This window comes from Anabrus simplex, chromosome 2 (genome assembly GCF_040414725.1).
Source record: "Anabrus simplex isolate iqAnaSimp1 chromosome 2, ASM4041472v1, whole genome shotgun sequence".
Taxonomy (NCBI): domain Eukaryota; kingdom Metazoa; phylum Arthropoda; class Insecta; order Orthoptera; family Tettigoniidae; genus Anabrus; species Anabrus simplex.
Window position 1 is genome coordinate 630,668,307 of NC_090266.1, and position 27,177 is coordinate 630,695,483.

Consider the following 27,177-nt stretch of genomic DNA (forward strand, 5'->3'; position numbering starts at 1 on the left):
AAAATTATTACATCTGGTGAATCAAGGGAGAGACATGAATATATTGAAATGGTTGGAAATGTACATGTCGCAAAAACAAAATAGGGACAGTAATTTGAATGAATATGCTGCATAAGAAAACCTGCTGTTTAATCTAGCAGTTCAATACACAAAGAAAAGGAAAAAGAAAATGAAGTAGGGTATAGCACATGTCAACATTCCCCTTCTACACAGCATAGGCTTCCCCCTCATTACTCCCTCCCTTCCCCTGGCTACACACAATCCGTCCATCAGCATGTTGCCTTCAGCCACTGCAGCAATGTCCACCATATGATGCACAATAGCTGGCTAACATGAATTAAGCTATTGCTCACTATGCGTCTGTGTGTTTGTTTTTTTTTACGTAGAGTTTCGGTAGGGTTAACATCATTTTAATTTTATTGCGCCTTTTCGTAGATATTGAAGAAATGCACAACCTGACAGTCACATCTTTTGCAGTTAAACCATTAAAAGATACACCTTGTCACTACATATGTATGCATGCTAGGTGATTTGTCATTGGAATGCTCCATTCAATAAGGAGTTAACACACTAAAGCAGGGCCTCTCAAACACTCAAAATCTCACGCGTGCAGATCGAGGCGCAAGAGCTCCGTTCACTGTGCGTCGGTGCCGCTCGGCTCGACTCAGACCAACGCTTCGTCTCTGGGCTACTCGGCTAAGCTCGGCTCTACTCGACTCAACTCAGCTTGGATTTGGAGTGCTACGGAGCAAGTGGGGCAGAGAGAGACAGGGGGAGCAAGTGAGACAGGCGTGAGGAAAGAGAGAGTAAGCACTAATGCTCCAAATCGAGGAGTGGGGGTATGCACTCTGGTCAGCCAAGCGAAGTAGTCTTTTGCACCGTGCACAGTGCGTGCACCACGCGCATGCACCCTGAGAGGCCCTGCACTAAAGGGGCAGTGTAAATTACATCAAGAGTCATATCAATCATCAGTTTTAACAAGCCACTTTAAGCACAGTTGGACTTACTTGAAATATTGTCAAAGAGTTAATATTAAGACAACTGTTTAAGGACAAGCAAGAATGTAAGGGTTTAGACATGCTAAGTGAATTTTATAATAGTGGCTGATGAAGGGAATGGTAGCGTTCCCGAAACATGTACCGCATATAATTATGTAAATAATGAATATGAGTTTATACTTGTGAGTATTGACAAGGCAGACCCATACAAAAGAATAGAGACCTATCTGTCAGTGCAACAAAAAATAAAATGTAAGAAAAAAGAAAACAGTTTTCAGAAGTGTAAATTGAATGCAGTCCTGTTGTATTGAGCAAGTTTCCAAGACATTCTTCATATCTGTCCATCCTACTATAAGAGCTAGTAGCTTACCTCACATGCTTTACTCTGTTCATTTCCTTTTTGTCCCAATGCATCTTAAAATATTCATACATTCCAGTGTTTGCTTGAAACTTATTTCTGATTATATTCAAAGTTCTCCTACGATTTCCTTACATTGTACAATTATTTGTGTGGTTCTCTTCCTTTTACTCTATTATAATGTCCCAAATTACATTACTATCAATTCTGTGCAACTTTTTCTGAATATTTCCATGTCCTGAAGCATTTCTGCCATTATCTAGCTGTAGACTGACCTTACTCTGTGCACTTTAGGTGTAACGTTACTCTTTCATTGGGATTTATTATAAAAGCATCCAAGAAGTATTTGCAAATTCTTGGCAGATTTCCTAACCTCTAAGGTCTTTGATGATCTGGTTTGTTTTTCATTTTTGTTGGTAAATGCTGGGGCTGTACCTTAATTAAGGCCACGGCCGCTTCCTTCCCACTCCTAGCCCTTTCCTGTCCCATCGTCGCCATAAGACCTATCTGTGTTGGTGCGACATAAAGCAACTAGCAAAAAAAAAAAAAAAAACCTTATCAGAGAAATAATACAAATGTAAGTCCAAAAGTAAGTTTCCCTAATGTTTTATAGGTGAATGCGTAAATGCAGATCAAGATAAAGAACACTGCTTTATTTCGACGTCACCTTTATTTTTCGACATATTCACCAAAGTATTTTAAGCATTTGTCATAGTGTAAAATGACTGTCTCCCTTCCCTGACAATAGTAGGTGGTGTCCTGGTTGGTAAACCCCTATGTATGATTCAGCATTTCACATTTGTTCTCCCACACCATTTCATCAATGGCAATAACGAATGCATCTTATTTTGATCAACGACCACTCCACTCTTTGACTTTCACAGTTGTTCTATCCTTTGCAAATTCATCTGCACTTGTTAGACATGAATTTCTGTCTGTATACAAACACTAATCTCCTATGAATATTGACAGGCTCTGTATCTTTCTGTGGAAAACTAGTCATCCTACGGACCTCCTTCCATGACACTCATTTAGTAACTTTGCTATTTTGCAACTGGCACTATGCCATTGTTCTTGTTTATGAACTTTTGCACCCATGTGGATTCTATTGATGTGGCTACGAACTATTTGATACGTAAGTTGAAACGGACTCCGTTCCTTTCATTCAGAACAGCAAAAGAGGGAATCTTACATTTTGACTTACCCTCATATTTATGCTTAATTAATGCATCATTTTACTGTGAGTATACCTTTATTGTGTAATTTCCAAACATGAAGCTGTTTCACTTTGATGTATCTATCGAGTGCCACCTAGACCGGAGCTTGAGAGGGCGAGCATGCATGTTTCTGTAGTAATTGTGCAGTGCTCTATGCAGGTATCATTGGCATAAAAGGCACTTATTTTAGGTCAAAGTATTGTCACTTTATATTTACTAATCTAAAATGCTGTTATGCAGCAAATCTCTGACACATGCATACATACGGCATCCTTTTAGCTAGGTAGTTTGTATTGTAATACTTTTAATATGTTTGTATCATGGTGCAGCATCCCATTTACATTACTTGTTTTGTTATTTTCTGTTTAAACAAATGTACAAGTACAAATCTATGCTTGCTGTCTTTATCAGATAGATTTTCATTGCATTTCTTAGCTCAACCTCAAAGGGAGAATGTGAAACATTGTTCTTTGTTAGTAAGTGCAAACAAAGCTATCCAACAATGTTGCACTGTTATTTTTGTGTCATTGACTACAAAGAAACAGCTTTCCATTTTTGGAAGGTACTGTAGTCTCTTGGATATTGGAACATCCTCTATTCGTATTGCATGGTTCCACTTTGTAAGCTTCTGTTTACACACAGCATTTCCAATATGTTCACGCTTCCTTCATTAAAAACATCCTCTTTATTATTTTGTACCTATTTATTGCAGCTTGTACAGCTTATGAACAAAATATGTCAGCCTGTTTTATCCCACTTTTTATAATACCTTGTGTATATTCGGTGTATTTCATGTTTTGATTTAACACTCTTGCTTAACCTTAATTTGCAGAGTACATTGTCATTTAAACTCCTCTTAATCTGCCTTCATATACATTACCTTCAAAATATGACCTACAGCTTCATGTTTTATGAATTTTTTTTCAGGAGTGCCCTAAACGACGGTACCTGCGTTGCCCTGCTGCTGTTACAATATTGCACCTTCAGAAGTTAATCCGGGCAAAATTTGGCCTGAATATGGACCATCAGGTTGATATTTTGTACTTGGATGAACCTCTTTGTGAAAACTTTACATTGATGGATGTTGCCTACATTTATAGATGGAGGAGAGTAAGTATCAGCTGACCAAGGAGGTGATAAGTAATAGCATATCATTGTAAAATTTGTTTAATTTGAATCTTTATTTCCTCTAAGGTTTAGTTTACTATTATTTTGTGAAATAATAGAACAAAGAGTAGAATTTATTTATTTATTCACGAAGCACAAGATACAGCTACACTGAGCAAATTTCACTTGCACTGTCAACAGACTATTTAACAAACGTAAACTTTCATAATAAAATATAACAAACATAACAAAATATAACAAGATCAGGTACACATCCTGCTAATAACTGTCCAAATCGAAAACCATGAGAATGTCCATGTTCATAGCCAAGTCGTCGTGGGTCAAGATGGCGGTATAATCCCTTCACATCAACTTATCTTTAAGATACTATTTACACACCTCTCGAATACACTTTTATTTGATGCTATATCAAGCTCTTGTCTCTTATTAATATTGTTAAAGAGTGTTGGGAGGCGGATTGGGAAAGATCGTTGAAATATTGAGTGCTGAGTGTGGGGAATGTGGAGAAGGTCTTTGGTTCTGGTGGAGCGGGAAGGAACGCGGAGAGAGAAGAGTGATACAAGATGTTCCGAGCGGTAATGTCCATTTAAGATTTGTGCTAAGGGGAGAAAAGAGTTGATAAGAATAATGTAAAATCATAGTATAACAAATTTACCCTCATAATAAAGTGGAGTGAGGTGAAAAAATGATATGTATACCCTGCTGTTTAAACTTACTTGTTTATTTTTCAGAACTTCAGGAGTCTAGTGGCCAGGAATAGAATTTGATGTAGAACCAAAATTAATTTGCTTTTGGTTTATAGGCATATCAACAATTAACCAATTTTATCTGCATCACTACTGTAATATTTCCTTTTAATGCATATTTTACCATGATCCATGATGGGACTACTAATAGACATGGCTTTTTACGTCATCTTTGGTTCGACACAAGTGCACTTGTGAAATCATTTTAAGTGTCATTAATTGTGTGACCTACTAGTTTTTATTCCAAATACACTTGGCCATTTATCAAATGTCTAAAATGCGTGCACTAGTGTATTTTATGTTTGTATTTGTAGCCTTAACTCAGGAGGTTGAAGCTCAATACGGACCAAAAACTGAGATTCATAACTTGTACATACCACTTAGTTGAGCAGCTCATCTCCTTTCTCCCAAGTCTTCCCAGCCCAAACTTTACAACATTTTTATAACACTACTCTTTTGTCGGGAATCATCCAGAACAAATCGAGCTGCTTTTCTTTGGATTTTTTCCAGTTCTTGAATCTAGTAATCCTAGTGAGAGTCCCATACACTGGAACCATACTCTATTTGGGGTCTTACCAGAGACTTATATGCCCTCTCCATTACATCCTTCCTGCAACCCCTAAACACCCTCATAACCATGTGCAGAGATCTGTACCTTTTATTTACAATCCCATTTATGTGATTACCCCAATGAAGATCTTTCCTTATATTAACACCTAGGAAGAAACTTTCACCCTATCAACCATACTTCATGCTTCGTGTACCGGTACACTCATTTCAGTACTGCGACCAAGTTCTGACCAAGTCCACAGTCCATCCTTCACTTATACCATGAATAAATAACACAGGCAACATGACTGTCTTACAACAGTTTTTAGCTACTGGCATAATAAAATGTAATAACACTTCGTCTCAAACTTTACAAATACAACTGACAGCACGATACACTAAAGACAGTTGTGGCAAATGGAATACTATAAATCCTCGCTCTAAACTAATGAGTCGTCCGAATAACACTCCCTAGGTTTATATATCCTAGCACACTTTACGTTCTTCACCTTTCCAGCTTGATTTCAATTTCTGTTATTTCCATTCCATATGAAACCATTCAGAGAATTCAGACTGAGACGAATGAATAAAAGAGGAAGTCAGCCAGTTGAATTCTGCACTAATCACAATTTAATACTTGCTAATACTTGGTTCAAACATGACGGCTGTACGCGTGAACAAGACCTGGGGACACAGGCATCAGATAGACTCAATAATGATTGGGCAGAGATTCAGAAACCAGGTGTTGGATTGCAAGACATTGTTAGGAGCATACATGGACTCTGACCTCAACCTGGTGGTCATGAAATGTCCTCTGAAGTTGAAGAAATTAAACAAAGGAAGAAATGCAAGAAGATGGGATCTAGATAATTTGAAAGGAAAGAGAGTGAAGGATTGTTTCAAACAACATGTTGCACAAGGACTAAATGAAAAGGCTTTTGGAAACACAATAGATGAAGAGTGGACAGTCATGTAGAATGAGATTAGTAGGACTGCTGAAGGAAGGTTTGGAAGAAAGGTAACATCAGTGGATAATTTGCGAGATATTAGACCTGATTGACAAATGGCAAAAATACAAGAATGCAAAAAAAAAAAATGATAGAAAGAAAGAATACAGGTGATTAAAGAATGAAGTGGGTAGAAAGTGCAGAACAGCTAAGGAAGAAGGGGTGAAGGAGAAGTGCAAGGATGTTAAAGGTTGTACTGTATGGTCCTAAGAAAGATAGATGCTGCGTACAGGAAAATAAAGGAAACCTTTGAAGAAAGGATAACTAGATGTATGAATATTAAGAACTCAGATGGACAACCACTTGTAGGGAAGGAGGACAAGGCAGAAAGATGGCAGGAATATATCCAACAGTTTTATCAAGGTAAAGACATAGATGATCTGTTATTGGAACAAGAAGAGGCTGTTGATGGTTAAATGGGAGACCCAATTTTAAGGTCAGATTTCAACAGAGCTTTGAGAGACCTAAATAGGAACAAGGCACCTGGAATTGATGGCATTTCCTCTGAATTACTGACTGCCTTAGGAGAAACCAGCATGGCGAGTGTGTAAGATGTATGAGACAGCAGAAATGCCATCTGATTATTGGCAGAATGTTGTTATAGATATTCTTAAGAAAGGTGGTGCTGAAAAGTGTGAAAACTACTGCACCATTAATTTAGTATCCCATGCCTGCAAAATTTTAACATGTATTATTTACAGAAGAATGGAGAGACAAGTTGAAACTGAGTTGAGAGAAGATTGGTTTGGCTTCAGGAGAAATGTAGGAACACGTGAAGCAATCCTGACTTTACATCTGATCTTAGAATTTAATGTCAAAAACATTTTTAGTATAAGTTGTAGTATTGAATAGGTGGAAACAATTACCCTCACTCCTTAATGTGATCTTAGAATATCGAATTAAGGAGGACAAACCCACATACATGGTGGAAAGGCATTCGATATTGTTGATTGGACGAAGCTATTTGAGATTCTGAAGGTGATCGGGATCAGATACTGAGAACAAAGAATTATCTACAATTTGTATAAAAATTAGTCTGCAGTAATCAGTATCGAGGCCTTTGAAAAAGAAGCAGCAATCCAGAAAGTAGTGAGGAAAGGCTGCAGAGTGTCCTCCCTCCTTTTCAGTGTTTATATAGAACACGCAGTAAAGGAAGGCAAAGAGGAATTTGGAAAGGGAATCAAAATCGAAGGGGAGGAGGTCAGAACCCTGAGATTTGCCAATGATATTGAGATTGCAGAAGATCTGGAGAAACTGCTGAATGGTATGGACAGTCTTGGGTAAGGGGTACAAGACGAAAATAAGTGAGTCCAGAACAAAAGTAATGGAGTGCAGTCAGTCAGGTGATGCAGGTAATATTAGATTAGGAAATGAGTCTTAAAGAAAGTAGATGAATATTGTTACTTAGGTAGCAAAATATCTAACTATGGCAGAAGTAAGGAGGACATAAAATCCAGACTAGCACAAGCAAGGAAGACCATTCTTAAGAAAAGAAATTTGCTCATGTTGAACATGGAATTAGATGTTTTTGAAGACTTTCATCTGGAGCGTGGTATTGTATGGAAGTGAAACATGGATGATAACTAGTTCAAAAAGAAAGAGAATAGAAGCTTATGAAATGTTGTATTACAGAAGAATGCTGAAGGTGTGATGGATCAATCGAATCACCAATGGAGAGATACTGAATTGAATTGGTGAGAGGAGATTGATCTGGCTAAATTTGATGAGTAGAAGAGATAAAATGATAGGACACATCTTAAGACACCCAGGACTTGCTCAGTTGGTTTTTGAAGGAAGTGTTGGGGTAAGACAGTAGAGGTAGACCTAGGTATGAATATGACAAGCAGATTACAGCAGATGTAGGATGTAGCAGTTAAATAGAAATGAAAAAGTTAGCACAGGATAGGGGGGCATGTGGCATGGAGAGCTGCATCAAACCGTCAGACTGATGACTCAAACAACAACAACAACAAACAATTTTTTTTATTTTTTTTATTTAAAGAAGCTGAATTGATAGATATTCTAATGACCAAGTTTATTGATTTAAATGATGTAAGTTTAAGGAAATATACCAGAAACTTTCTGGGTGTTGATTGTGTGATCAGTAAGAGGTATTGACACCCCGGTTACAATTACTGCCATAAGTTTTCTGGGCATGCTCCTGATCAAGCCCTGGATATTCTCTTGTGGTATGTTCTCCTATTCTTCTCGCACTGCCTCCTTCACTTCAGCCAGATTGTTGACAACTCAATGCAAAAGGCGATGACCAATCCTGTCCCACACTATCTCATTAGGGTTGAAGTCTGGGCGATTCCTGGCTGTCCAGTCCAGAGTGGGAATGTTGGACTCTCGAAGAAGCTCTGTGACACACTGAGCAGCATGGGGTCTTGCATTATCGTGCATAAGAACAAAGTTTCCATCAAAAGGGAATGCAGATGGTTGATTAATGGGAATTTCCTCAACATACCTGTGTGCTGTGAGGAAGACATTCTCAATGAGTACAAGATGGGCATGGTTATCTGAATTTATGCTACCCCACACCATCATGGAACCACCTCTAAATGGTGTAATCTTGGCAAGGGTACAGGGGGCAAAGCATTCTCCTGCCCTTCTCCACATTCTACCTCTTCAGGTTGAATCTAGATGCATCACTGAAGAGTACATGTCGCCACTTATTCTCGGTCCAAAGTTCATGCACTTGTCCGAAATGAAGGTGGTCCCGCCGGTGTTGTGGTGGAAGTACTAGTTCTCTGGCTGGTTTTGTAGAGGCTACTTTTGCCTTGTGGAAGCTCCTTCTGACTGTGTTCTCAATCACAGATATGTTGTGGGTCTAGGTACATCAGACTAATTTGAGCCTTAACCGCTGTAAGATGTCGGTTTCTCAACATCTGTAGCCTCAAAAGAGTGATCTTACAAGGCAGAAGTGCACCTAGGATGGCCTGAACCAGATTTCCTGTAGTAGGTGTGATAATTCTGAAAACTGTTCACAGCCTAATACCTGTAGGAGACGCATTCAAAACCTCTGCTACATAGCAGTATCTACGGCCATCATTCACCAATACTTCTGCTTTTGCCAATTCCACGGGACTTGGAGACATGTTGACGAGTTGTTCATGGCTCAGAAAACACTTTGGTAAGGCTCAGATATGGGCCAATCAGTGTCAAAGGAACAAGGGCAACTGTAATGCTGAAACAATGGTTTTCATAATTGGTAAGATATATGCAGGAGCACCGACCGTTGTTTGAATACATACATACATTATCATTATAGACTGTTATGCCTTTCAGCGTTCAGTCTGCAAGCCTCTGTGAATTTACTGAACGTCACCACAATCCTCGATTTGCAACTAGTGGTGTGGCCTCATTCAGTTTTATACCTCTTATCTTTAAATCGTTAGAAACCGAATCTAACCATCGTCGTCTTGGTCTACCTCTACTTCTCTTACCCTCCATAACAGAGTCCATAATCACTTAGGTAACCTATCCTCCTCCATTCGCCTCACATGACCCCACCAACGAAGCCGGTTTATGTGTACAGCTTCATCCATCAAGTTCATTTCTAAATTAGCCTTTGTCTCCTCATTCTGAGTACCCTCCTGCCATTTTTTCCACCTGTTTGTACCAGCAATCATTCTCGCTACTTTCATGTCTGTTACTTCTAACTTATGAATAAGATATCCTGAGTCCACCCAGCTTTTGTTCCGGTAAAGCAAAGTTGGTCTGAAAACAGACCGATGTAAAGATAGTTTCGTCTGGGAGCTGACTTCCTTCTTACAGAATACTGTTGATCGCAACTGCGAGCAAACTGCATTAGCCTTACGACACCTTGATTCAATCTCACTGACTATATTACCATCCTGGGAGAACACACAACCTAAATTCATGAAATTATCGACCTGTTCTAGCTTTGTGTCACCAATCTGACATTCAATTCTGTTGAATTTCTTACCTACTGACATCAGTTTAGTCTTTGAGAGGCTAATTTTCATACCATACTCATTGCACCTATTTTCAAGTTCCAAGCTATTAGACTGCAGGCTTTCGACACAGTCTGCCATTTAGACCAAGTCGTCAGCATAGGCCAAACTGCTTACTACATTTTCACCTAACTGAATCCCTCCCTGCCACTTTATACCTTTCAGCAGACGATCCGTGTAAACTACAAACAGCAAAGGTGAAAGATTACAGCCTTGTCTAACCCCTGTAAGTAGCCTGAACCAAGAAATCATTCTACCATCAATTCTCACTGAAGACCAATTGTCACCATAAATGCCTTTAATTGATTTTAATAATCTACGTTTAATTCCATAGTCCCTCAGTATTGTGAACATCTTTTCCCTCGGTACCCTGTCATATGCTTTCTCTAGATCTACGAAACATAAACACAACTGCCTATTCCTGTCGTAGCATTTTTCAATTACCTGGCGCATACTGAAAATCTGATCCTGACAGCCTCTCTGTGGTCTGAAACCACACTGGTTTTCATCCAACTTCCTCTCAACGACTGATCGCACCCTCCCTTCCAAGATGCCAGTGAATACTTTGCCTGGTATACTAATCAATGAGATACCTCGATAGTTGTTGCATTCCTTCCTGTTCCCTTGCCTATAGATAGGTGCAATTACTGCTTTTGTCCAATCTGAAGGTACCTTACCAACACTCCATGCTAATTTTACTACTCTATGAAGCCACTTCATCCCTGCCTTCCCACTATACTTCACCATTTCAGGTCTAATTTCATCTATTCCTGCTGCCGTATGACAATGGATTTTATTTACCATCCTTTCCACTTCCTCAAGCATAATTTCACCAACATCATTTTCCTCCTCCCCATGAGCTTGGCTGTTCGCAACACCACCAGGATGATTTCCTTTTACATTGAGATGATGTTCAAAATATTCCCTCCACCTTTCCAGTGATTCCCTGGGATCTATTATGAATTCACCTGAATTACTCAAAACACTGTTCATTTCCTTTTCCCCTCCCTTCCTAAGATTCTTTATTACTGTCCAGAAAGGTTTCCCTGCTGCTTGACCTAGCCTTTCCAGGTTATTACCAAAATCTTCCCATGACTTCTTTTTGGATTCAACAAATATTTGTTACGCTCTGTTTCTTTCATCTACGTACAAATCCCTGCCTGCCTCGGCCCTTGTTTGGAGCCATTTCTGATAAGCCTTCTTTTTACGTTTATGGGCTGTTCTCACTTCATCATTCCACCAAGATGTTCGCCTTTTCCGATCTTTACACACAATTGTTCCTAGGCATTCCCTTGCTGTTTCTACTACAGCATCCCTGTATACCACACATTCACTTTCTATATCCTGAACGAGCTTACTGTCTACTGTTTGAAACTTCTCACTAATCATATCCATGTACTTCTGTCTAATTTCCTCGTCCTGGAGATTTTCTACCCTTATTTGTTTGCAGACAGATTTCACTTTCTCTACCCTAGGCCTAGAGGTACTTAGTTCACTACAGATCAGATAGTGGTCTGTATCATCGAAAAATCCCTGGAAAACTCGTACATTCCTAAAAGATTTCCTGAATTCAAAGTCTGTTAAGATATAGTCTATTATGGATCTGGTACCCCTAGCCTCCCATGTGTAGCGGTGAATAGCCTTATGCTTGAAGAATGTATTCGTAACAGCTAAACCCATACTAGCACAGAAGTCCAGCAAACGCTTCCCATTCCCATTAGCTTCCATATCTTCCCCACATTTACCAATCACCCTTTCGTATCCTTCAGTTCTATTCCCAACTCTCGCATTGAAATCGCCCATTAGCACTATTCTATCCTTGCTGTTCACCCTGACCACGCTGTCACTCAATGCTTCATAAAACTTGTCAACTTCATCCTCATCTGCACCCTCACATGGTGAATACACGGACACAATTCTCGTCCTAATTCCTCCCACTGACAAATCTACCCACATCATTCGCTCACTTACGTGCCTAACGGAAACTATGTTGCGTGCAATGGTATTCCTGATAAAGAGCCCTACCCCAATTATTATTATTATTATTATTATTATTATTATTATTATTATTATTATTATTATTATTATTATTATTATTATTATCCATATGTTTAAAACACTAGGCTGATTTTTGTTGCATCAATTTTGAGACAATGGCTGAACCAATGGACATCATAAAGCATTCTGACCAAAGATCTTGGCCTGTAGATTTGCAGGGGGTCTTTAAAAGCATAAAGATTTATTGCCGTATACTTTTTAGTTATTAAAGAAAAATGTAGCATTCTGATTGGCTAATGCACTCGCGTACTGTTGAGCCCAAGCCTGCCTTAACCGTGAGAGCGCTAAACAGCAGCCATGATAGGAGCGATAGAAAGGGAGTAGGCGTGCATGTGCAGTCAATGTCTTACTGGTCATCTGGTACTTCCTGGACGGAAAAGACTACTGTATAGCTGCCCAGCTGTTGAACTGTGCACATTACATTCAACATTCCTCTAAATGTAAATGAGAATTCGGTGTCTGGTTTAAAATTAAATTCCAAAGCAGCTGGCGATATTCGATTAGCATGCTCAATATGGGATAAAGCCCCAATGGCCAATAGTCATTCATTAATGTGTGTGAATCGTCTTCTAAAATTTATCATGGGTAACGTCATTCCATTCCTTCTGGTGGGAAAATTATTAGTCTTAGGAGAGATTTTATACGTTTTGTCCGTTTTGCCACGTGCTCATCGCCAAACAATTATTTGTAAAACCGAACCCCATGGTGTAAGCTAATCAAATATCGTCAGCTGCTTTGAAATTACATTTTACTCCAGACGCCAAACTTTAATTTAAATTTAGATTAATTTTGAATGTAATGTGCACTGTTTAACTGTCGGGCAGAAAAAGAGCGGCGGCTATTCCTGTCCATGTTACTGATGTAATATGAAGCCTTTTGTATTAGATATTCTAAATGTTTTTCTAGTGCCCCCGGTACCATCTATGAAATTTGCATTCTTGACATTTGTGTTTGTTTTTTTGGAGTACATCAATGATTTCATTAACCCCTCAGCGCCGCAGCCATTTAAATAGCTTCCTACCCCGCGGCCGGATGAGATTTCAACTACGCGCGACTGATATACATCGATTCACTTAAAGCGTTACTACAAGTATAAGAGTAGCCCGATTTTCACGAAATTTGGACTTCCTTATGACAGAACTATGTACGTGCAGATAATTACGTAATTGTTTCACATTTCATTAGTAATTTAGTTCCGTGTGATAGAGTTCGAAGCACTCTTTGAGACAGGGACTCAAGTCACACTCCTGGCAGCAGTACACTGACGTCTCTTTTCCGCCGTGTTTTGAACACAGGATACAATGTCTCTGAGGTTTGGATTTCTAACTCTTGGGTGCTAATTTCCTGATAAAATGTCTTTCCTGCAACCTTGGAACTGTATTATCTAATGCGCGCCGGCCTTGAATATTTCGTTCCCCTCCCTCCCGAGCGTAATTTGTAAACAAGCCTTTCACCAGCTGAACCCGATAAGGTAATTGCTCAATTTTTGTCTCTGTGACCTGTGTGAGTGTTATTAGAGAATTTAGCAATCAGAATTCACTGTTGAAAACTTCTCTTTGACCTGTATAATTATCTATAGTCTCTTACACGAAATTTCCAAGTACTGTTTCCTCCTCATCGTCACTCTCATCATTTACCACTGCTACATCATCTATTTCATTATCACTGCTGCTTATACTGTCACTACTACTTCCGACTAAACTATCATCTGAATTATACAATATTTCAAGCACGTTACCGTCAGTCATACCACGGCTGAGCGCCGTGCGTCACACGGACTGATGAAGCTGCAGCGAGACCGAAAGCAGCAGGACGAAACTGAATGCGGGGAATAACGTTTATGACGAAACAAACCAACTCGATACATATTTCAGATAAAAGGTCGAGACAACGTCTTTCAAACGAGATATATACCATGAACAACTGGTTCTCGTATCGTATGACAGAAAGCAGCACTAACATGCCTACACAGAGCGCTCGTGGAGAGTTACGAAAATATTACAAGCTGAGAAATAAAGACAAATATAATAAATAAACCGCACTCCCAATGTACAAATAGAGCAAAGAACATCACACGAAAAGACAAACTTCTCAGATCATCATTTCTTTATTTTATTCTGTGGGAAAGAATGAAGCAAACAGACTTGAAAAAAGCAAGAGATTAGTGCTCAGACTTATTTGACAAATAATTATCCTTGCAAAAACAACTACATTATAACGATTTTTCAATTCTTATTTACAACAGTGATAAACCCGAAGCAGTCTTCTTGGAAACAAAACAATTTGCATATCAGTAACTCCAAAACTCTTCGCGCTATAGCCGTAAATGTGAAACCATGTATGGGTCTATACCACGTATAGAGGTCGGCGGCTACGGAAGAAAAGAGGGTCTATACCACGTATTGAGGTCGGCGCTGAGGGGTTAATAATTGAAAGTTGTTACTGGTTTGTTATGAGTACCATGTTGGCCAAATCAAAATTGAAAATTAGCACATTAGTATGACACGGAGGATCGACTCACTTTGCTCATTACCAGAATGGAAGAAATTCATAGCCTCAGTGTTAAAATTATGACGAAAATCAAGTTAAAGTTTCTCCAAAATCACTCAATCTAACAAATATCGGGAGAGACGACAGGAGACGTATAACTTGTAATGGAGGAGAAAACGTTTAAATTTATCCAAAATCACTACAGAACTACAGATGAGACAGTAAAAATTGTGCTGAAAAATTTCTTCTCAGCCAAGCGACTCGCTATGACACAGGCTGGAAGAAGCCGAAGTACAGCTGACCAGGAAGGGGTCTGACTGCGCATGCATGCTTACCCCCTTCCACCTCCTCTATTGTGCCACATGCCTCAGCACACTCATGGTTCAGGTGGCCTTGAATTACTGGCAAGCCCTTCGGCCACTCAGAATGCTACATCATTCTTTAATAACACTAGCCTGCAAATTTAAACTTTTTGTTTGTTGCCTAAAGTAAAAGATGTGATTTTATATAATGTCGATGTGCTGAATCCAAATTCTCAATCTGTTTACTTCTATCACGTAAAGTTTTCTTGAGAAATTGTTACATGTATTGTATACATTACGCGAATTTCATCACAAACATTTTCATAATACTTTTTTTATTTTAAAGAAAAACAATATTTAATATACACAACTTGCTGAAATTAATGTATATGGTTGTTAATACATGTCACTAGGGTGTTTTTGCTTTATTTTGTCTTGTTTACTTCACTATTGGGAAGTTTCACACAAATTTTACACTCTTTGCTTCTTACTTAAGAAAGTCCTCCTGTTCCTTTTTATTTTATGTTTGTCTTCAGGCTTTAACATCCAACAATAGTCTGCAAGCATACTGATGCTCCAAGTCCCTGATAACTCTTTTCGAAGTCCAGCACATCCTTGTGAAATAGTTCGTCTTGTTCTTCGCTCAAAGATCCTAGATTTTCAGGGAAATAATCTAGGTGAGAAAACAGGAAGTGAATTTTCATATTCATGTTACAACCAAGTTCCTTGTGTGCTTCAAGCATGTTAGCCACAATGTTTTGGTAATTGGGATCCTTGTTGTTACCTAGAAATTTTGAAACAACTTCACAGAAAGATGCCCATGCTGCTTTCTCCTTTCCATCCACAGTGCTTTTAAATGCTGCATCTGACATCAATTTTCTCATATCAGGACCATTAAATATACCTTCGTTTAATTTTGCTTCAGATAGCATTGGAAATTTCTCACATGTGTACTTGGAACAGTCTCCTTCCTCATTTAAAGTCTTTATGAATTTTTTCATTAAGCCAAGCTTTAGGAGGACTCACAAGGCTTTGCCACACAACATTCTTAGAACCGACTTCCAAACTTTCTCGAGGTGGCCAGTCTTTCTTATTCCAGTGATCAACCCGTGCCCTGCTATCCCACAGGCAAAGAAAGCGTAGAAATTTGGTAAAACCAGATTGTTGACCCAGCAGCATAGTAAGAACTTTAAAATTGTCACAAACTTAACTTCGCTTGGAAGCATCAATGAACAGTCTCCATTCACTTGGATCATAGGTTGGAAGTCCAAGGTTTAGCATAAGCTCTTTCACATTATTGCAGTATACAAGGTAGCCATCTTCGGAGAAAAGATTTAAATTCTATTTCGCGTTGTCTGTACCAATAGAATGATGTTTTTGAACAGGGCAGATTTTTTTCTTGGAGTCTAGAACCCAAGAACTCAGCTAACTCTTTAGAGAGGGCAAGATCCCCAGAGTCATTTTAATCACTCTGGTAACACCCACGTTCAGCAGCAGATGATCCTGGTAAGTAGTCACTGTCACTCGTCTCATTTTCCATCACTTCTACATCAGACTCGGATGAAAACTGTTCAAGATTTTCTGGTTGCACAGGGATTGGTACATCAGGGCCATGGAGGACAGGTAAAATGGCTGACCAAACAACTGGATACACAATTTGCTTTTTATTTTTAGAATTGTATCCCTTCACATCACACGAACAGAAGTAGCAGTCAATACTATGATTGCTCTCTCCAAACCATAGGTATTCCAAAAGATGGCGACAATTGTTTGCCATTGACCCAATGATGAACATCTTCAATGCATACTCTACATACTTTGTGGGGTGCCCAAGGTTTACTTTGGTCTCCAAGTTTGACTCCAAAATAGGCAGGATATGATTATTTTACAAAATCTGTAATATTATGCCTTTGCTTAGACAATGTGTATTATCCACATATATAATAAAAGCTGTCTGGATCATTAATACATGAGCGATGCGACATTGTAAATATATTTTTGTACTGAACTACTAATTCTCAACATTCTACTCCACAATGCAGCTTGAAACTGATATATTTTCCAGATGACACACACTAATGCAATGTGAGAGAAACTAAGACAGGATGTGTAAGTTTTCACAAAGATAAGATAAGAATGTGTCTGTCACCAAGGAGTGGCTATCTCTCTCCCACAAAGAAACCTAAGATGGCAAGTGTGCACGTTATCTTGATCCAACTTCCTGAGGCGCTCGCACCCCGTATCAGATAAGAAACCTCTGGTGCCCTCGGTGTTTACTATAAACACGTTAAAAGCATTTTAAATACATTTGGAGTTCAAATCCTGACATCATAAAACTACACATGGTAAAGTGTTACAGTTTACATAATTACACTTTGGGCATACGAAAATTACGCTATAAGGAAAATAAAATTTTAAAAAATTAAATGGTACGCGATAGGAACTTTCTGACTTTGAATTTGAATTCAGCACACTAAAAATACCCCAAAAACAATCAAACTTCGGAGGTAGCAATTCATCGCAGACTACAAATATATGGCATGAAATGTTTACGCTTTTAAAGACACACTGTAAATCTACAGGACAGGAGCTTTTGTCTGAATGCTTTATGATATCAATTGGTTTAGCCATTCTCTCAAACTCGCTTTAACAAAATTCAGCATAATATTTTCAATATATATAGATAATATTAAAGCTAAAAGTACAATTCAAAGTAGCCGGTGACATCACCAAAACCTGACTAATGAAAAGTTACCGACAAACTTGCCAGCCGGACTTATGGCAATGATAGAACATTGTTGGATTATCAAGGTGACAGGACATACAGTACTATTGGACCACTTTATTAAGATGAGTTCTAACTTTCAAGTATTAAAGGGTATAAACAGAATTTAAACATAAATGTTACTACATTTCTAAGCAATTGTCATCAATTAAAAAATAGTGCGATTTGATAGAATCTCATGATGTTCTATCAAGAACAAAATGTTTCATTCTTTGTTTAGGAGTGTAATTTTTTTTACAGGTATGTTATAGTGTTATCGGTATTAAAATTAGTGTTCGACAGACTGAGAAACTTTGAAGTTACATTAGATGGATTATCCATGTTAAGGGTTTTGAGAGAGTTGAAAGTACACAGACCAGCTGATAGTCTGATAAGTGAACAGATTAGGACTTCCTTGATACCAGGTTTATGATGACATCTTTCCATTTCCTTGGATATGTTCCAGTAGTGAGGCAGAAATTATATATGTTAGCTATTACTGGGCAAATAATATCTAAGAATACTTTTAATGATGATGATGATGATGGGGAGATCATAAACTCCAGCAGCATTTGATTTGACTAAAAGCAGTTCATGTTACACCTCAGTTTGTTATAGTACGGAATTTTAATTTGGAGGCAGCTGGATCAGCAATCTGTTTATAGTCCCGCGATTCATGCTTAATGTTAAGAATAGAGAAATTTTTAATTAAGTCGTCAAGTGGTATATGTGGGTCACAGTGACTAGGTTCAGGTTTCCAAATTCCCTTAGAATGAAGTGGTTACCGTGTGCCTCTTACATTGAAATTATTATCTAGCTATTGGTATTGGGAAAAAAATTTAATTTCAAATGACTACGTTAATTTTCTTGCATAGAAACACATACTGTTCAAGTACATTAGAAGAACTGGTTTGTCTAAAAAAACGATGGAATTCATCTTGATGGGACATTATGTGTTTAACATTGTCAGTTAGCTATGGGGAGAGAGGTCGAGATAATTAGATTCTACATTGCGGAGCATGCTTGTCGAGGAGACCAAGTAAGAGAGAATTCATTTTTTCTAGTTTCATATCAGTGCTGTTTATATTAATTATGTCCTCCCAAAAGGAATTAGAAGTGTCCAGTCTGAAGTCACGCATTTTTATATGTTGAATTTCCCAGAAAGTGATATATTTTGTTTTATATTTTGTCACTTTAAGAGAATATGACAGGTTTAACGAGTTATAGTTAGATATGTATGGAACAGGAATCTGACCCTGAGACAAAATTTAATGAGGATTATTGGTAACCATTAAATCAAGAAGGGTATGTGTGGACAAGGAGGTTCCGATAGTGTGGTTAGGCGGTTGTGGTGGTAATAGTGTCATGTTGCAAGACTGGAATATTTAGCAGTTGCTTCGCATAACCTTTTTGCTGTAAAATGTCAGTATTGAAGTCTCCGAATTTTAATATATATTCGTAAGTAGGTAATAGTCTAGAATCAAAGTCATCGTCCTACTCACAGGGGCCTGTAGACAATGCCTATTAAGACCTTGAAAATTCACCGCCTGTTTCCGGTCATTCGACCAGATCAGGAATGGAATTAATGAAGCCCCCATCTAGCGGCGAGGATAGGAATTGTGCCAGCTGCCGAAGCCTGTCGCACTCCTCTGGGGCAATGATTAATGAATGACAGATGAAATGAAATGATATTGGAGAGTGTTGCTGGAATGAAATATGACAGGGAAAACCGGAGTACCCGGAGAAAAACATGTCCCGCCTCCGCTTTGTCCAGCACAAATCTCACATGGAGTGACAGGATTTGAACCACGGAACCCAGCGGTGAGAGGCTACCGCCTGAGCCACGGAAGCTCTATTAAGACCTTAACTGGAGAAATAATTTCCTCTTCGATCACTAACTCTGGTCTCAACTCACTAGAGTAGCTAGAGGTGTAAACTAATTTATAGCTGGTATCGTCTCTACACTATAAAGCTGCTGCTGCTGCTGCTCCTCTCAATCAATCAATCAGTCATCAGTGATCTGCATTTAGGGCTGTTGCCCAGGTAGCAGATTTCCTCTCGGTTGTTTACCTCATGTTTACATTTATTTATAATTATTTACCGAGCCTTTTCTTAAATATTTTCAACGAACTTCGAAATTTATCGAACATTTCCCTTAATAATTTATTTCAGTCACCTACTCCTCATCCTTTAAATGAATATTTGCCCCAATCTGTCCTCTTGAATTCTAACTTTATCTTCATATTATGATCTTTCCTACTTTTTAAAAAATACCGGGCAAGTTGGCCGTGCGGTTAGGGGCGCGCAGCTGTGAGCTTGCGTCCGGGAAATAGTGGGTGCGAACCCCACTGTCGCAGCCCTGAAGATGGTTTTCCGTAGTTTCCCATTTTCACACCAGGCAAATGCTGTTGCTGTACCTTAATTAAGGCCACGGCCACTTCCTTCCCTGTCGTAGGCCTTTCCTATCCCATCGTTGCCATAAGACCTATCTGTGTCGGTGCGACGTAAAGCAAATAGTAAAAAGAAAACTTCTAAAGGTTCCACTCAATCTTATTCTTCTACTTATGTCATTTCACACCCACTCACCACTGACAGCTCGAAACGTACAACATAGTTGAGCATCTCGTCTCCTTACTCCCAAGTCTTCCCAGCCCAAAGTTTGCAACATTTTAGTAACACTGCTCCTTGGTTGGAAATCACCCAGGACAAATCATGCTGCTTTCCTTTGCATCTTTTCCAGTTCTTGTATCAAGTAGTCCTGGTGAGGGTCCCATACACTGGAGCCATACTCTAACTGCGGTCTTACCAGAGACTTACACGCCCTCTCCTTTACATCCTTATTACAAACTCTAAATACCCTCATAACCATGTGAAGAGATCTGTAACCTTTCTTAACTACTTTGTTGATATGATTACCCCTATGAAGATTATTCCTTATATTAACACCTAGGTACTGACATTGTTTCCCATGAGATACTATCAACCATCAACACAATAATTAAAACTGAGAGGACTTTTCCTCTTTGTGAAACTTACAACTTGACTTTTCATCCCATTTACGTTCATACCATTGTCTGCTGTCCATCTCACTACATAGTTTAAGTCCCCCTGCAGTTGCTCACAATCCTGCAACTCATTTACTACTCTGTACAGTAAAGCATCATCTGCAGATACCCTTATCTGTGATTCCTGATCTTTACTCATAATATACACTGACTGACAGAGCAAATGCAACACCAAGAAGGAGTGGTCAGAACTTTGTGCCAATTGCAGGGTAGACTGACGTCACTGAGGTATGCTCATGATGTGAAATGCGCCGCTGTGCTGCGCACGTAGCGAACGATAAATGGGACACGGCGTTGGCGAATGGCCCACTTCGTACCGTGATTTCTCAGCCGACAGTCATTGTAGAACGTGTTGTCGTGTGCCACAGGACACGTGTATGGCTAAGAATGCCAGGCCGCCGTCAACGGAGGCATTTCCAGCAGACAGACGACTTTACGAGGGGTATGGTGATCGGGCTGAGAAGGGCAGGTTGGTCGCTTCGTCAAATCGCAGCCGATACCCATAGGGATGTGTCCACGGTGCAGCGCCTGTGGCGAAGATGGTTGGCGCAGGGACATGTGGCACGTGCGAGGGGTCCAGGCGCAGCCCGAGTGACGTCAGCACGCGAGGATCGGCGCATCCGCCGCCAAGCGGTGGCAGCCCCGCACGCCACGTCAACCGCCATTCTTCAGCATGTGCAAGACACCCTGGCTGTTCCAATATCGACCAGAACAATTTCCCGTCGATTGGTTGAAGGAGGCCTGCACTCCCGGCGCCCGCTCAGAAGACTACCATTGACTCCACAGCATAGACGTGCACGCCTGGCATGGTGCCGGGCTAGAGCGACTTGGATGAGGTAATGGCGGAACGTCGTGTTCTCCGATGAGTCGCGCTTCTGTTCTGTCAGTGATAGTCACCGCAGACGAGTATGGCGTCGGCGTGGAGAAAGGTCAAATCCGGCAGTAACTGTGGAGCGCCCTACCGCTAGACAACGCGGCATCATGGTTTGGGGCGCTATTGCGTATGATTCCACGTCACCTCTAGTGCATATTCAAGGCACGTTAAATGCCCACCGCTACGTGCAGCATGTGCTGCGGCCGGTGGCACTCCCGTACCTTCAGGGGCTGCCCAATGCTCTGTTTCAGCAGGATAATGCCCGCCAACACACTGCTCGCATCTCCCAACAGGCTCTACGAGGTGTACAGATGCTTCCGTGGCCAGCGTACTCTCCGGATCTCTCACCAATCGAACACGTGTGGGATCTCATTGGACGCCGTTTGCAAACTCTGCCCCAGCCTCGTACGGACGACCAACTGTGGCAAATGGTTGACAGAGAATGGAGAACCATCCCTCAGGACACCATCCGCACTCTTATTGACTCTGTACCTCGACGTGTTTCTGCGTGCATCGCCGCTCGCGGTGGTCCTACATCCTACTGAGTCGATGCCGTGCGCATTGTGTAACCTGCATATCGGTTTGAAATAAACATCAATTATTCGTCCGTGCCGTCTCTGTTTTTTCCCCAACTTTCATCCCTATCGAACCACTCCTTCTTTGTGTTGCATTTGCTCTGTCAGTCAGTGTATATAATAAAACATGAAGGTCCAATAATACTGCCCTGCTTTCCCCCCCTCCCCCCCCCACCCTTAATCATCACAGGATCAGATAACGCTTCAGGTACTTTAATTCTCTAAGTTCTATTTTCTATAAATGTAGCCACCCATTCAACCACGCTTTTGTCTAGTCCAATTGTCCTCATTTTTGTCACTAATCTCGCATGATATACCCTATTGAAAGCCTTGGATAGGTCAATAGCGATACAGTCCATTTGACCTCCTGAATCTAAAATATCTGTTATATCTTGCCGGAATCCTACAACATGTGCTTCTCTGGTATAACCTTTCCTAAACCTGAACTGCCTGCTATCAAACCATTGTGCACAATCACACAAGTGACAATCCAAGACAGCATATAATCCGACACCGTCCAACAGATGATATAGATGTTGATTCCCATAGGGAATCTGAAATATTTGTTCCGAATGAGTAAATTTATAATACCAATATCAATGGTCCATTATTGGACATCATAAATTTTCCAGCTAACTCAAGACTTGGTAGGTGTGCTAGGTACCAACTAATGAGCCCAGCCTACCACACGGGGGCAAAACGCTGGCAACCAGGAATGAGTTAGCTGGATAATTTATAATGTCCAGTAACGGACCATTGATATTGGTATTATAAATTTACTCATTCAGAACAAATATTTCAAATTCCCTATTGGAATCAACATCTATATCATCTGATGGCCAAGCAGGCATCAATTTTTGATAATGAGACAAAGTCTCTCATAGTGCATTGGCACTGCCAGTGGCTACAATTAACCTACGCAATGGCCTCCACGGTATGCACTAGCCAGCGTCTTGGTAGGTGTGCTAGGTACCAACTGATGAGCCCTGCCTAGCACACGGGGGCGAAGCGCTGCCAACCAGGAATGAGTTAGCTGGAAAATTTATAATCAAAAATAACAATACAATCAAAAATAACTCACTACACCCCAACACCCAAAAAACGAGCAACTTACTATAGTATACACGGAACATGGCAAAATTTAATGGGTTCAACATCGAAATGGTCAGTAAAATTATATGAAATGTAAGAAATGAACAAATTTCCAAGTTAATAAAAAAAAAGTCCAAATTTGCTACGTTCACTTATAATAATCCCAATATGTGTCAAATATCCAGTCTGTTTAAAAACACTATTTCAAGACTTCTTTACAACTCACAGTACCAGTCAAGTCATGTTTCTGAATTAGAACAGTATCAGTTCTAATAAAGATCAATACTCTGGATCCGGGATTTGCATACTCACCTGCGCCCAATGTAAAGTTTCATACATTGGACAGGCAGGAAGATTTTTAACCAGATATTTAGAACACTTCAAGTCAAACAAACATCATAAATTTTCGGCCATGAGTGTTCACATGAAAGAAACAGGACATGACTACATATCTATCGAAAAAGATTTAACCATCTTGAAGAGAATGAAAAAAGTAGACTGATGAACGAGTTTGAAAACATTTATATTTTTATTGACCAGTTTTTCAATCGTGATCATAATTTAAATGACACTAGGAAAATTAAAAATCATCTTTATGATCAAATTCCAAGCCTTTAAAATATTGAAAATAAAGGAGAACATATTGCAAACATAATAAATCTTTACCTTTAACCCCTCAGTGCAGTGGATTTAAATGCCCGGTTGTCTCTGTGCTGCGGGAGGAGCTTTGAGCATGGTGTTTAAACTTTCTCAGATTCATGCAAGGCTTTATTCAAATCAACACAACTTTGGTACTATTTTACGGATTTCAATTATGCTGGAAATTATTTTTAGGTAGGACTTAATCAGATAAATTTTGCAAAGTTTGGAGGGTCCCTGATATGTATCAACTGTGTCATTGTTGTTGAAATGCATAAAAATACTAATTGATTCAAATCTATCCACTGAGATAACAGGCCCAAAAGTTGGTGTAGATAGAACAGAGTTTTAGAAAAATAGCTTCGTAGCGTAAACTTTTGTATTATACCCATTAACATATGAAGAGCAATCAGAATGTATATCTCATCCTTTGTGACTAGTTTCCAATCCCACATGCTGGAACAAAGTGGTAATAGATAGGATTTTATGCTCAGCTTATAAATTTGTTTCACAAACTATTTGTTCTACTGACTCGTCCATAAAGAACATCTTGAAAACCTTCACACTATCACATTCCCCAGGGTCTTTATTCTGAGGCCCTGGGTTCCCTATAAACTGTTCTATTTGACCCACATCATTGGACACATTTTCCCATCGAAATTTATTAGCCGTGACATGCACATTGCCACTCTGCACACTATCACTCGTATCTGATTCCGAACTGAGGACTTCACGTACAGCGATGTCGTCCACATCACTAAAAAAAATCACCATTTGAATCTAACAAATTTTCAACATCCTCTATGCCACACTTGATAATTCACACTTGCTTCTAGAAGCCATGTCCACTCACAGCCGACGGAATGCAAGACAGAGTGCGATATGGAAAAAGTACAGGAGGAAACAGTCTCAAGAGAGCCTTGAATAGACAAAGTTTATGATTATGTTGATAGGTTCTTCACCAAGAGGAAATGAAGGTATCATGCAAAATGTGCGCACAGTAGTCGCCAGATAGCAGACAAAAACAGTGCTTGTCCCTGGTGGCAGAGATAAACATTTCTTGAAATATCACTTGAAGTTAAGTGACAAAACGCTATCAAAATAGGGACCAAGGTATATTGTTCGAAAGCTCAAACCTTCCGCTTCAAGGGGAAATGAGTTACATAGTTCAAAAATTTAGGGGAACATGCTTTTGAACGTATGCTATGCTCCACAAAACAATACCTCACTCCCAGATATATTACCAACTAAACCTTTCTTCTTTACCGTTGAAGTATACAAAAGAACTTTGACAAATTCACATTAATTTTCAAAACACAAACGGAAATGTCCAACTAGGGGTGAAAACAAGGTGATAACAGTCCTCCAGGGTGGATTTTTATCACAGTTGGCGAACTTCAGTATGGTGTATGTATGAGCATTTATCACAGCATGGCACCTACATGGCATGCTTCATATAAGTCGATGGAGGTCATGTTGCAGTATCAGGTCCCATTCTTCAATGAGAGCCTGTTCTAGGTCTTGGAGAGTCTGTGGTGGAACAGGACGCCCACGAACACTTCTGTCAAGCCTATCCCACACATGCTCGATGGGATTAAGGATGGGACTCGCTGCTGGCCATTCCATCCCTTGAATGTCCAGTTCTCACAAGACAGCTTTGGTGATGCGCACTACATGAGCCCTTGCATTGTCATGCATGAGTACGAATTCAGGGCCAACACCGTATGCAGCAACCAACACATGCTGTTGCTGTAGCAGTATCTGTTCGATGTACCCCGCAGCGGTAAGATTACTGCGGATGATGACAAGATCAGTATGGCCACCGATACTGATGCCATCCAACACCGTCACAGAAGCTTGTCCGAATCGTTTGCCTTCTTGAACAACATTTGGTATGCACTGCTCACCATGGCGTCTCCATACATGTTGATGTCCATCACGCTGTGTTGGGAAATTTGGATTCGTCTGTAAACAACACAGGTCTCCATTGGCGAAGTTGCTAGTTGACATGGGTACGGGCAAACAGAAGGCGAGCTGCGCAATGTTGTTGCGTTAAATGGGGCACTCGAACAGGACGTCCTCTTAACCTGTTCCTTACTGTCTGGTCAGACACCTTGACTCCAGTGACCCTCCTGAGGTCTTGTTGCAGTTTGCTGGCAGTTGCTGAACGACGCCGCAACGCACAGATGGTCAGATATCAATCATCCTGTAGGGTTGTCATGCGTCCACGACCTTGTCCAACCCTCCTTGTGAACTGGCCTCTCTCGTAGCGATTCCACAAGCAGTGTATAACTGATGGAGTGACATTGAGATCCACAGCAACACGATGAAAAGTCCATCCTTCCTGGATCAAAGTGACAGCCCTTGCAACTTGAACCTCGTTAAGATGTTTCATAGAATGTGCTGGTTGACGTACAAAGTGCTCAAATTACTGCAGTAGTGTGTGTATCTCACGACACACGGACACACTGCTATTCACTTTGTTTTGAGGGGTCACCTGACAGTTTAATGCATGGCTACACCTACAAATGGAGTATAACTTCAATTTGACATACCCTGAGTAGCTAAGGTCTCAAGTTATGCTGTACAACCATTGGAACCCCATCTACCAAATTAACGTTCACATACCAGACGTTACAAAACATGTTCCCCTAATTTTTTTGAACTGTGTAAAACACAAACAGCTTCGATCGTAACCACTAGATCGCAGTAAATTACACAAGTGTACCATGTGAGCAGTGCTCATCACTCCACCACGCGCGATGTTCACTCCATGACGAGCAGTGCTCGGCTCTCCACGCTGACAGGTTAACAGTTTCGCTCACAATAGACCTCCCTCCTCGACTACTGTAGGAGCCCCTTAGCTCACCCTCCGCCGTGCAGCATACATAGATACAACACGAGGCGAGCAGCGTTGGCCACTGCCAGTCGGATAGGACGCAATACCAGAGAGGATCAGCAAACGAGGAAGCAAGGGGGTGGGTGAAAAATGTTTGCCTATCTCCCCCATTCATATTTTATTTTCAGGTCTCAAGCTCTATAATTTAGTTATTTCCCCTTTTTCATTACAGACTTTTAACACATTACGGATCAAATACATTCCAGGTAGTGATGGGTAGTTCGCGAACGAACTAGTTCTCGTGAACTACTTCACTCCCACGAACTGTGAAGTGTTTACTCGTCTCTGGAGAACTACTTTGCGAACTGTAGGATTTCACGAGTGTGAAGGAATGGGTAGGAACTTGTTCGCGGACGAACTACTTCAGCGATTGCAGAGTGCTCTGGTGGGAAAATTACACATTTTGAAGTAGTTCGTGAAGTAGTTCTTTCTTGGGAGC

At 40.1% G+C, this 27,177-nt stretch overlaps 1 protein-coding gene across 1 annotated transcript in view; it reads left to right on the top strand.

Annotated features, from left to right (window-relative positions):
• LOC136864289 (polycomb group protein Psc) overlaps window positions 1-27,177 on the top strand; it is a 252,009-nt gene that overhangs the window by 218,661 nt on the left and 6,171 nt on the right. Inside the window, exon 5 of the mRNA XM_067141068.2 lies at window positions 3,501-3,683. Coding sequence (XP_066997169.2) covers window positions 3,501-3,683 — 183 coding nt within the window. The remainder of the gene's footprint in view (window positions 1-3,500; window positions 3,684-27,177) is intronic.